Genomic DNA, 13,737 nt, shown 5'->3' with positions numbered 1-13,737 from the left:
TATTTTTTAAACTTCATTCTTGGGATGTGGATACGGCTGACACTCTGTTATCCATTTCTGCTTGCACTGAATTGGCTTTCTTAATGTGTGCCACTTCAGAAGACTATTAAGAGTTGACCGCATTTTGTCCCACTCTACCTAGGGGTTAATTCCAATCATTGTTCCCACTGTAGATGAGGAACTGTGCCTTGAAAGAACCTATTTTCAACTGTGAATTTATTGGTAATAATGTCTTCTCCAAGTCAGAAAGTTGCGCTCAAATTCCATTCCAGACGCCAGAGCACAAAGAATTCTCAACATTGGTGCCCACAAGACTATGTATTCAGACCCTTACGATAAGCCCTCTACACTCATGTCTGTGTGGTTAAATTCCATCCTAACTCTTTTTACAAGTTCACTGACAACACCGTGATTGTAGGCCAGATCTCAAACAAGACAGAAAACAGGAAAGAGATGAGTGCATGATGGCATAATATAAAGATAATGATTTCTCCCTCAATATCAGTAAAATGTTCGAGCTGGGTCACTAACTTCAGGAAGCAAGGTGGAGGGCACATCCCTATCTACGTCATGGTTGAGAGAGCTAGGTTCCTTGAAGTGATGATCACTAACAATCTGTCCTTGTCCACCCACGTTGATGGAGAAAGCACAACAATGCCTCTATTGCCTCAGGAGGCTAAGGAAACTCGGTATGTTCATAAAGACTGTTACCAATTTTTACAGATGCAAAATAGAAAACATTCTGTCCGATGCATCATTGCTTAGTATGGCAACTGCTCTGCCAGGACTGCAAGAAACTGAGTATTGTGAAAACAGCCTAGACCATCACGTAAGGCAACCTTCCGTCCATTTACTCCATCTATATTTTTTGGTGTCTTGGAAAAGCAGCTGACATCATCAAAGACCCCCTCCACCCCAGTTATAATCTCTTCCAGTCTCTCCTGCTGGGCAGAGGATACAAAAGCTTAAACACACATACTAATAACTTAAAGAACAGCTTCCCTGCTGTTATGAGACTTCTGAATGGACCTCTCAAATTTTAAACTTAATGTTGATCTCGCGCTTTGTGCATCTTCTCTGCAGCTGTAACACTGTATTCCTCACTCTGTTGTACTACCCTAAGGCACTTTGTCTGGTATGATCTTCCTGTACTGCACACAAAACAAAATCTTTCACTGTACCTGTGTACATGTGACAATAATAAATCAAAACACAACAATGTCCCTTCTTCCTCAGGATTCTAAAGAAATTCAGCATGTCCATAAGGACCCTCACTCACTTTTACAGATGTATCATAGAAAGCATTTTATGTGGGTGCATAACGGCCTGGTATAACAACCGTTCTGCTCAGGACTGTAAAAAACTACAGAAAGTTGCATGTACAGCCCAGACCATCACGGAAGCCAACCTCCCGTCCATGGACTCCACCTACAATTCTTGTTGCCTTGGAAAGGCTGCCAAGAGCATCAAGGTTCCCTTCTACGCTGGTAATACTCTCTTCCAACCTATTCTGCCAGGCAAAACATACAGAAGCTTGAACACATGCACCAACAGGTTCAAGAATACCTTCTTCCCTGCTGTTATTAGACTGCCAAATGGACCTCTCTAATTTCCAGTCTAATGTTGACCTTGCTTTTGTGCATCTCCTATGTCATCATCACCTTGCTGTAAGCACCCTATGATCAGTATGTTCTTGTTTGCTATGATCTGCTCACAAAACAAAATTTTCACTGTACTTAAGTACATTTAACAATAATAAATCAGATCAAATCCTGGCTGACCCTCCAGTGCAGTGCTGAGGGAGTGCTCAATGCTGCCTTCGGTTGATGCCATTATAATGGTTTGAAGAGTGAGTTTTCCCCAATGTCCTGAATATCCCCGAAGTTTCTGTCTGCAAATTGCCTGCCCATGTCTCTTTCCCAACGGCTGGAGATTAATGCCCCGAGATCATAAAACGTGCTACATAAAGGCAAGTATTTTCTCTCTTTGTTAAAAATGCACGGGACATATTAATATTCCACCAAATATCATTTGAGAAAGTTCAAAAGAAGAGTCTGTGGAACTAGAAATGTTAATGTTTCTCTCTCCCCAGCATCCGCACCATTTTGCTTTAAGTCTAGAGTTCTCTCGAGTCGACTTCTAAGACGCGCTCGTTTGGTCCAAAGTCCAATCATAGGGAGGGGGGTGTAGTTTTTAACTGTTGGTTCAACAATACAAAACCAAATGTAACAGTAATACAAACCACTTAAACACAAGACAATATCGGCAGCAATGGAAATCCCAGAAAGTGACGTTCATTTCCAAAAAAGAAAGGTAATGGGTCCTTCTCATTTCTCAGCAATACATTAATTAATAGCATAAAAACGGATACTCCTGACTAACCAAGGAATGGCAAAAGCTCATGAATTGCAGCTAGCGTTTCTAATTGTAAATAAAACGAAAAATGTTATATTTCGCAATATTTAATACATTGAGCACGTCACTCCTTAATTAAATTATGGAAGCAAGTCTGAATGGGGCGATTATCTCTCTTATTAATGGTAGAACTAAAAAAAAGTTACTGTTTAAATTTATTGAACAAGATGCCCGTGGATTGCTGTCTGATTTCTGGCGTTTTTTGAAGTGATGTGCTGGAGATTTGAGGAACTTTCGCAGATGTGTGAGGATGAAAACGATGGAGAGACAGAGGTTACTGAGGGGGAATGCAGAGGAAGGTGGCAGGGTAAGTCCCACAGTGAGACGGACAGAGAGAGGCGCAGAGAATCTGTTTCACCTTGACAGATATTGTAAGTTTCTCTTGTCAGATCCTTGGGCGAAGGGAATGTTTGAAATCAAGTCAAGATCTTTGCTTGAATCGAAGGTGTAGGTGGCTGTGTCTAACTCTGTGGTTGGGGAAGTTGGGGACAGAGCGAGCGGGTGATCAGGAAGAGATGAACAGTTTTCAGATCTGTCGCTGTTAGCCAGAGCACACTACAGGACGGTTTTCCTTCACCTAGGCAGAATTCGCTCAGTCTGCTGAGTCTCCCCCAAGATTATGTACGTTACATATCTATGTTACGTATATGCATTTTGTAATAACATATGTATGTTGCGCATTTTGTATATGCATTTGTTATGTATATTACCATAAGTATCCGTGTTTAGCTTTTATGCTTGCTTTATAGTCTATATATAGATTTTCTCAAAAGCAACAATGTGTGTTGGATAAATGACATCCCACCCAACGGGATTTCTGACAGCACTGCTGACTGCCTCTGTATTGCCAGTGTGCAGTGAGGCTGGACTCTGACTTTGACAATTACCAGATACTACCCCAATCAGCAAATGGAGAATGCCCCATGTCTTGGTCCATTCAATTATCAGACCCACTCTGTGCCTCAAATGATATAAATAGTGTCTTGCATAAGTAAGAAATGATTAGAGACAACATGGTTTTGTGCAAGGGAAATTGTATCTCACAAACTTGACTGAATGTTTTGAGGAAGTAACCAGGAAGATTGATGAGAGCAGCCCTGTAGACATTGTTTACTTGGACTTTAGAAAAGCCCTTAACAAAGTTCCACATGATAGACTAATTAGTAAAGTGAGATCACATGAGATTCAGGGTGATTCAAAAATGGCTTACCGGCAGGGATCAAAGAGTGATGATGCAGGGTTGTTTTTCAGACTGGAGGCCCATGACCAGTGGTGTTTCACAATGATTGGTGCTGGGTCCACTTTAGTTTGTTATTTATATAAATGATTTAGATCAGAATGTAGATGGTGTGGTTAGTACGTTTGAAGGTGACATAAAGATTGATGGTATTATGGACAGTGAGGGAGGTTACTTAGGGTTACACAGAGATCTTGATGGATTGCATCAATGGGTTGAACAGTGGCAGATGGAAAAAAAATTAATTTTAATAAATATGAGGTATTGCATGTTGATAAAACAAACAAGGACAGGACTTATTGCGTTAAAAGTAGGGACTTGGGTAATGTTATAAACAGAGCGACCTAGCCTTCAGGTACATAATTGTATGAAGTTTGCTTCACATGGAGTTAGGATAGTTAAAAAGGCATTTAGCACATTTGCCTTCTTTTCTTAGACCCTTGAGTGTAGGAGTTGGGATGTTACGATGAGCTTACATAGGACATTGATGAGGCCTCTGCTGGAGCACTGTCTAGTTCTGGTTGCTATGTTATAGGAAGGATATTGTTAAGCTGGAGAGGGTTTGGAAAAGATTTACCAGGATGTTGCCAAGAATGGAGGGTTAGAGTTATAAGGAAAGCCTGGATAGGCTAGGACCTTTTTTGTCAGGAGCGCAGGAGATTGAGGGTTGACCATATAGAGGTTTATAACATCATAAGTTACATAGATAGGATGAATGGCAGGTGTATTTTTCCTAGAGTGGTGGTTTGCAAGACTGGGGGGATATTTTTAAGGTGAAAGGACAAAGATTTAAAAAAGACACGAGACGCAATTTTATTTGACACAATAGTTTGTGTGTGGAGTGAACTTCCCAAGGAAATGATGGATGCACGTACAGCCACAAGGTTTAAAAGACATTTAGATATGCACATGAATCGGAAATATTTGGAGGGATATGGGCCAAGCGCATGCAGGTGGGACTAGTTTAGTTCGGGATTATGTTCAGAATAGACTAGTTGGACCGAAGAGGTCTGTTTCTGTGCTGTATGACTATAACTCTAAATGCCTTTAGCCTTTGCAATTGCAAGGGATGTCAGACTTCACCGTTTGTTTTTCTTGATATGCAAAGACTATACAGAGCTTTAGTACCTATGTACGTAAAGTATTTTAATGAATAAAGTAGTTTTACATTTGATTAAGGAAAGGAGCTAACTGGAAAAGATAAAACAGATGGCAAGTTATCGCAGTGAGAGGACATTCTGCAGACTGGTGAAGACAATGGGGTGATATCTTATTTTAAGGAATTTTAAGTATTGGTGTACAGAATGTCACCAGAAGATTTTCATTTTTAACATTAGTTAGTGGGAGATGAGAATCCTTAGAAAGGTCAGAATTTATTGTCTATCCCTAATTGCCCTTGAGACAGTGTTCAACAACTAACAAGGACAGAAGGGTTTGGTCTTCTTTTATAATAAGTGGTTTGAAACATAGAAGCCTAGTCCACTGAGACCAGAGCAGAATAAGTTTTGTCTGTCCTCGCTTCTGAAGATTGCGCTTCTGTTGGATTTGTCTCCAGCTTCAGCAGGTTGGCTGACCAGGAAACTTGCCACTCTTACTGATTGCCATTTGGTGAACTTCAGCCTCTTTCACCATGTTATGAACACTCCTTCAGTAAGAACACTCCTAATGCATCAGCAGACCTTCAAGGTTAAAACAGGTACAACTGACTTTTATGTAATAATAGTCTCCTCAGGTCACTTCTCTGGAGCTCTTAAGATGTGTCTTTTCTCGCAGCACTCCCATCCCCATCACCATAATGTGAACCCAATCTAGAGGCCTCAGTTCTTTGCCCAAGGATGGGTTTGACCCCTAGCACCACCAGCTCCACCACAGACAGGGTGAGGAGCTGAGTCTAGCATCCACCCCAGCAAGGACAGGGAGTCAACCTCGTGCTTTTGGCACCAATCTGACCCGCACTAGCCGACTTAGCTAACCGTTCCTCACTGAGGTAGAGTTTCTGTGGCAATGTCCACTTTTTTTTTTACATTTGTTTTGTAGCTCAGCAGCCCTTGGACCATCACACCCATCACACCCTCGGCTCCACTGAACATATTGTCCAGTGACCTTCACAAATTCTCAGCTGAGTAGTCAACACTGTCCCTGCTTTTTGTATCACCTTCAAGTCGCCCTGCACAAAGATAATCCTTCCCTCCTTTCCACACAATGCACCTTTCGCATTCAGAACTCTCTTTACAGGATGGCAGCCCTGGATTTTATTCGCCACTGCATACCCACCTGTACCACTAGGAAAAGGATCTTGTTCCAGGGGTTGTAAGTCCCAGGAATATTCTGCTGTGAGACATTGGGCTTCTGAGGCACTGGTGCTCCATGAAGACCCTGTGCTAAATGTGTCGAAGCCTGGGAACTGGATCTGCAGTGTCCATGCACTCTGCCCCATAAAACAACATACAGCCGAAGAGTGGGAATTTGTTGCTGTTGGTGATCTTGCTGGATGTATTGTGGTCAGTATCCCCACTTGTCACCCGGGAGACTGGAGTTCAATTCTCCAATGGAGAGAAGTTGAGGTATTATTGATATCAGGAGATAAAGGGATAGTAGACGTAGAGCTAGATGATCAGCCGTGATTTGTTTGAATGGCAGAGGATGCCTGATAGGATGGATGGCCTTATGCAAGTCCCTATATTCCTGGTCAAAGGGTGAGCCACATAAGCTCCTTCCATGTTGCAGGGAAGTGCAGGCCAAAGTGATCAAACTCCAAGACAGGTAAACAGACCTTTTGCAAGGCATGTTCCTGGTGAGCAATGAAGGCACATTCTCAGAAGACATGCTGTGAGCACCAAACAGCCTCTCACTCAGAACACCTCAGTTCCACTGAAGAAGGAACTTAACAGGTTGAATCTTGCGAATTGCAGACAGCTCAGGAAATTGTTGCAAAGACTGTCGGAGCCAGAAAGCATATTTAAGACAGGAGGTAATTACATACACAGATATGGCATACTTAACCATCAGCTCCCTCCGGTTTCTCCAATTGCCTACAAAGCCACCTGGGTAAAAACCACATTGAGTGGGGTAGTGTAAGAGAACCCTGAGCTTATGTTAATTTTAAGGGATTTAATATCTCTTATGCACATGAACCTGCTTCTATGTCCCTCTCTATCCTTGGTAGTTAAGATGCTGCCCACTAATTCTGTCTGCCCAATGTTTAATTTTAATGTGAACTTCACCATAGAATTAGAATAAAAAGCAGAGCTCAGAGTGAAATTTCATTATTAATGTCTTGGTAAAGTTGTTGGGTGGCTGATGTGTGCTTTCAAATTAATCAGGAAAGTTGGTGGAACTTTTTTTTAAACTTTTCCTGAGCATGGCTTTAAATCAGGAAAATTAAATTTCTCTGGTTGTTTCAGTCCTTATGGTTCTACTGTTTAATGAATTGGGTTTTGGACTTTGTAAAGTCAGATGGAACTTTATCCTTTCTGTTCCGTGGAATTTGTTGGCATCCTTGCAGAACAACTAAAAAAGAAATAATTTATAAATGCACAGTTGATAAAACTCACAGCTGATGAGTCCCATCTAGTCCAATTTAGACAAGCTCCAAATCACAAAACTGCTTCATTAGTTTCATAGAGTCATAGAGATGTACAGAATGGAAACAGACCCTTTTGTCCAACACGTCCATGCCAACCAGATATCCCAACCCAATCTAGTCCCACCTGCCAGCACCTGACCCATACCCCTCCAAACTCTTCCTGTTCACATACCCATCCAGATGCCTTTTAAATGTTGCAATAGTACTAGTCTCCACCATTTCCTCTGGCAGTTCATTCCATACATGTACCACCCTCTGTGTGAAAATGTTGCCTCTTAGGTCCCTTTTATATCTTTCCCCTCTCACCCTAAATCTACGACCTCTAGTTCTGGACTCCCCTACTCCAGGGAAAAGACTATTTATCCTATCCATGCCCCTCATAATTTTACAAGCCTCTATAAGGTCACCCTCCAACGCTCCAGGGAAAACAGCCTCAGTCTATTCAACCTCACCCGATAGCTCAAATCCTCCAAACCTGGCAACATCCTTGTTAATCTTTTCTGAACCCTTTCAAGTTTCACAACATCCTTCTGATAGGAAGGAGACCAGAATTGCACGCAATATTTCAAAAGTGGCCTGTACAAATGTCCTGTAGAGCTGCAACATGGCCTCCCAATTCTTGTACTCAATACTCTGACCAATAAAGGAAAGCATACCAAACGCCTTCTTCACTATCCTATCAACCTGCAACTCGACTTTCAAGGAGCTATGAACCTGCACTCCAAGGTCTCTTTGTTCAGCAACACTCCCTAGGAACTTACCATTAAGTGTATAGGTCCTGCTAAGATTTGCTTTCCCAAAATGCAGCATCTTGCATTTATCTGAATTAAATTCCATCTGCCACTCCTCAGTCCATTGGCCCATCTGGTCAAGATCCCAATGTAATCTGAGGTAACCTTCTTCAATGTCCACTACACTTGCAATTTTGGCGTCATATGCAAACTTATTAACTATATCTCTTATGCTCACATTCAAATCCAAATCATTTATATAAGTGACAAAAAGTAGAGGACCCAGCATCGATCCTTGTGGCACTTCACTGGTCACAGGCCTCCAATCTGAAAAACAACCCTCCATCACCACCCTCTGTCTTCTATGTTTGAGCCAGTTCTGTATCCAAGTGGCTAGTTCTCCCTGTATTCCATGAGATTTAACCTTGCTAACCAATCTCCCATGGGGAACCTGGATTGACCTAATCTAGTCAACTTAGATATTGTACACAAGTACATTGTGCAAAGTTAAAAATATATTTATGATGTTGAGGTGCCAGTGTTGGACTGAGGTGGGCAAAGTTAGGTCATAGTCCTGGTGATGAAGGAGCAGGACTCCGAAAGCTTGTGATTTTAAATAAACCTGTTGGACTATAATCTGGTGTCATGTGATTTCTGAAAATGTATTTGCTACTCCCTTTTCTCAATTCTTGATCTCAGAGGTCATGTGGCATTTCTCTCCTACAGATTTACAACAGAGTCTGTTGTATTTTTATATGACCTCCCTTCTAATAATTTGCAGTGGTTTATGGCTATATCTTGCTCAGAAAAGGATCATTCTAATAATTATCAAAAAGAAAATAAGCCAGAAGCCACAGGAATTTATGCAGGAGAAATAAGTAACGTATCAAGTGAATATCATGTGTTCTTCCCCGAGGATAAAAATCATGTTATGCTTCATTCACAACAAGTTCTGATTGATGTCATGTGGCCGTTATTTGCAGTATTTTCATCACAAGGAGATAGGCTTCAGTTTTTTTCACATCGGCAAAACCACTCAGCGTGAGATAACATCAATACATGACTGCTAGACCTAAGCGCCTCTTATGAATACCAGATTGTCTGTCTGGTGTTTGATTAGGAGCAGGGAATTGAGATTTAGATGATGTACAGAAGAGATGATCAAATACTCCATCAAATAGTGGAACTTGCTGGTCTTGTGTCAGTCCTGATATGCAGCAGAATTTTAATTTTAAATTGTTATTGGTGATTTTTGTCACTCCTGCGAAAGGTCTTTTGCTTATTTGGAGTAAGCAAGATGATGGAGTAGAACGGTGCAGTCAAGGTTTGTCTGCTCTGTCAATTCATTTTTTTTCCTCTTTTATTCTCTCTCGTTTTTTTTTTCTCTTTCCTGTCCTTTTCCCCAGCCCTCAGCAAAGCTGAGGCAGGCAGCGACCCAGAGCAGAGCAGGGACAGCAACAGCAAGCCCAAAGTGAAGCTGATTACTGATTGGGAGCCGGTGGAGCCCAGTCAGACCATAGAGTCATAGAGTCCTAGACATGTACGGCACGGAAACAGACCCTTCAGTCCAATCAGATATCCCAACCTAATCTAGTCCCACCTGCCAGCACCCGGCCCATATCCCTCCAAACCCTTCCTATTCATATACCCATCCAAATGTCTTTTAAATGTTGCAATTGTACCAGCCTCCACCACTTCCTCTGGCAGCTCATTCCATACATGTACCAGCCTCTGCATGAAACAGTTGCCCCTTAGATCTCTTTTATATTTTTCCCTCTCACCCTAGATCTATGCCCTCTTGTTCTGCACTCCCCGATCCCAGGGAAAAGACTGTCTATTTATCCTATCCATGCCCCTCATAATTTTGTAAACCTCTATAAGGTCACCCCTCAGCATCCGACGCTCAAGGGAAAATAGCCCCAGCCCATTCAACCTCTCCCCATAGCTCAAATCCTCCAACCCTGGCAACATCCTTGTAAATCTTTTCTGAACCCTTTCAAGTTTCATAACATCTTTCTGATAGGAAGGAGACCAGAATTGCATTCAACATTCTGACAGTGGCCTAACCAATGTCCTGTACAGCTGCAACATAACCTCCCAACTCCTGTACTCAATACTCTGATCAATAAAAGAAAGCAAACAAAACACCTTCTTCATTATCCTATCTACCTGCGACTCCACTTTCAAGGAGCCATGAACCTGCACTCCAAGGTCTCTTTGTTCAGCAACACTCCCTCGGACCTTACCATTAAGTGTATAAGTCTTGCTAAGATGTGCTTTCCCAAAATGCTGCATCTCACATTTATCTAAATTAAACTCCATTTGCCACTTCTCGGCCCATTGGCCCATCTGATCAAGATCCTGTTGTAATCTAAGGTAACCTTCTTCGCTGTCCACTACACCTCCAATTTTGGCGTCATCTGCAAACTTACTAACTGTACCTCTTATGCTCGCATCCAAATCATTTATATAAATGACAAAAAGTAGAGGACCCAGCACCGATCCTTGTGGCACTCCACTGGTCACAGGCCTCCAGTCTGAAAAACAACCCTCCACCACCACCCTCTGTCTTCTAACTTTGAGCCAATTCTGTATCTAAATGGCTAGTTTTCCCTGTATTCCTTGCTATCCAATCTCCCATGGGGAACCTTGTCAAACGCCTTACTGAAGTCCATATAGATCACATCTATCGCTCTGCCCTCATCAATCCTCTTTGTTATTTCTTCAAAAAACTCGGTCAAGTTTGTGAGACATGATTTTCCATGCACAAAACCATGTTGACTATCCTTAATCAGTCCTTGCCTTTCTACATACATGTACATCCTGTCCCTCAGGACTCACTCCAACAACTTGCCCACCACCGACGTCAGGCTTACTAGTCTATAGTTCCATGACTTGTCCTTACTACGCTTCTTAAAGAGTGGCACCACGTTTGCCAACCTCCAGTCTCCCGGCATCTCACCTGTGACTATCGATAATACAAATATCTCAGCAAGAGGCCCAGCAATCACTTCTCTAGCTTCTCACAGTGTTCCAAGGTACACCTGATCAGGTCCTGGGGATTTATCCACTTCTATACATTTCAAGACATCCAGCACTACCTCCTCTGTAATATGGACATTTTACAAGGTGTCACCATCTATTTCCCTACAGTCTATATCTTCCATATCCATTTCCACAGTAAATACTGATGCAAAATACTCATTTAGTATCTCCCCCATTCTCTGCGGCTCAATACAAAGGCCCTATTCTTTGATGGGCCCTATTCTTTCCCGAGTTACCCCTTTGTCCTTAGTATATTTGTAAAAACTCTTTGTATTCTCCTTAAGTCTATTTGCCAAAGCTATTTCATGTCCCCTTTTTGCCCTCCCGATATCCCTCTTAAGTATATTCCTACTGCCTTTATACTCTTCGAAGGATTCACTCAATCTATCCTGTCTATACCTGACATATGCTTCCTTCTTTTTCTTAACCAAACCTTCAATTTCTTTAGTCATCCAACATTCCCTATACCTACCAGCCTTTCCTTTCACCCTGACAGGAATATACTTTCTCTGGATTCTCGTTATCTCATTTCTGAAGGCTTTCCATTTTCTAGCCGTCCCTTTACCTGCGAACATCTGCCTCCAATCAGCTTTTGAAAGTTCTTGCCTAATACCATAAAAATTGGCCTTTCTCCAATTTTTTTTTTGTAGATATTTTTATTGAAATTTAACATTTTTGCAAATTTACAAAAATAAACAAAACTCTCAAATACAAACATTGATGTACAATTAAATCATATATACAATAGTCATAATTTAACAAAGAAAAGAGAAAGAAAGAAAACAAAAAAAGAGAAAAAAAGAAACGAAAAAAAGAAAGAAAAAAAAAACTCAACTTTCTACTAATCTAACCTATAACTAACCAGAGTGTATACCTAAGTCTCTTACATGCTCGGAATGTATAAACATCAAATATAATAAAACCCGTATTCGCGCAGGATTCCCCTCCCAAGGGGCCCCGGAGCAGCCCGGTCTGAAATCTTCACTAAATAAAAGCCCTTGTTAGGATAGCCGAAATATCTGCATTTATATAATTCAAAAAGGGCTGCCATATTTTATAAAATAATTCAGTCTTTCGGTGCACCATATTTGTGAGGAAGTCAAGGGGGATATATTCCATAATTAATCTGTGCCAATTTGAAAGTCCAGGGGGGCCCTCAGCCACCCAGTTCACCAAAATATTTTTCCTTGCACAGAAAGAGAGAATAGAAAATAGTCTCTTCCCATGCATATCCAGAGATGAGAGGTTCGAAAAGCCCAAAAGGAGAGATACAGGGTCCACCCTAATTTCCGTTCCTAAAATTTCTGTCAGGGTATTTGCCACTTTAGTCCAGTATCTGCGGATTTTCTGACAAGTCCACAGACAATGTACAAGAGTACCCACCTCTATTTTGCATTTGGGACACATTGGAGATGCTCCTGCCTTAAATTTTGCCAGTCGAGCCGGAGCTATATGGGCCCTATGAAGTATCTTTAGTTGGATAGCCTGAGTTCTGTTACAGATAGCAATTCTTCTAGCATTTTCCCAAATGTCATTCCACATATCCTCAGAGATTTCTAGCCCCAAGTCCTGCTCCCATGTTTTAAGCAGGTCATCCATGTCTCCTGAGACTCCATCATGTAGCAAATGGTATATAGTACTAACGGAGGATGCCCCCGCTGGTCGTAAGACATTACGTTCTCTGTCTGATTTATAAAGACTATCTATTAATGTAGTCTTCCTCTGTATATAATCTCGAACTTGGAAGTATCGAAAGAGATCCCCATTAGGTATTCCGAATTTCAGACGCAGCTGCTCAAAGGACATCAGGATCCCATCTTTAAATAGGTCCCCTAAGCATGAGATGCCCCTGGATCTCCAGAGTTTAAAGGTGGCATCTGTAATCCCCGGTTGGAATCCCCATGCGCCTACTATTGGTGCATGGGGGGATGTTTTATGTGAGTTACCCTCATTTTGCCGCATTATATTCCAGGCCTTAATTGTGTTTAATATTATGGGATTTTTACAGTGGTCTGTAATGATTTTCCTCTTATCTGAAAATAAAAGGTTAATAAGTGGGTATTTTACTTGGGAGGCTTCGATATCCAGCCAAATTGATTGTGGATCAGATGAAACCCAATCAGCTATGTAACTTAGTAGGGAGCTTAACTGATATTTCCTAAAGTCTGGGAAGTCCAGTCCTCCCCTTGCCTGTGGAAGCTGTAGCTTCTTCAGCTTAATAAGGGGCCGTCTATGGTTCCAAATAAAGGAGCCCAACCAGCCATATAATTTACGTAGGGCTAGCCTTGGCAGCATCAGCGGGAGCATTCTCATAGGATATAAGAGACGGGGCAGAACATTCATTTTAATTAATGCTATTCTCCCTAGCCAGGAAATCGGAAGGTCTCTCCATCGCTGGAGGTCCTGCCTTATCCTTTCCATTAATTGTACAAAATTAGCCCTATACAGCTGATCAAATACTGGCGTGATAAAAATACCTAAATATAAGAAGCCCTCCAGGGACCAACGGAAGGGAAAAGGGGATCCGTCCATTAAGTGGGGTATCATAGTCAGACCACCCATTGGCATGGCTTCCGATTTTGAAAAATTAATTTTATAGCCTGAGAATGCACTAAATGTATTAATAACTTGAATTAGACGAGGCACTGACATTAAAGGATTACTGAGGAATAAGAGAACGTCATCTGCATAGAGGGTAATTTTGTGTTTACCTGTACCAATCC

General features: G+C 41.6%; 1 protein-coding gene across 1 annotated transcript in view; it reads left to right on the top strand.

Annotated features, from left to right (window-relative positions):
* The first annotated feature begins 2,674 nt into the window (after positions 1 to 2,674).
* The window catches only part of slc2a11b (solute carrier family 2 member 11b), a 54,938-nt gene continuing 43,875 nt past the window's right edge, over positions 2,675 to 13,737 (top strand). The window contains exon 1 of the mRNA XM_060844165.1: positions 2,675 to 2,722. Within this exon, the coding sequence (XP_060700148.1) occupies positions 2,675 to 2,722 (48 nt within the window). The remainder of the gene's footprint in view (positions 2,723 to 13,737) is intronic.

Source organism: Hemiscyllium ocellatum, chromosome 24 (genome assembly GCF_020745735.1).
Source record: "Hemiscyllium ocellatum isolate sHemOce1 chromosome 24, sHemOce1.pat.X.cur, whole genome shotgun sequence".
Classification (NCBI taxonomy): Eukaryota; Metazoa; Chordata; class Chondrichthyes; order Orectolobiformes; family Hemiscylliidae; genus Hemiscyllium; species Hemiscyllium ocellatum.
Note: the sequence above shows the minus strand (reverse complement) of the source record. Positions and strands in the feature narration are given on the sequence as shown.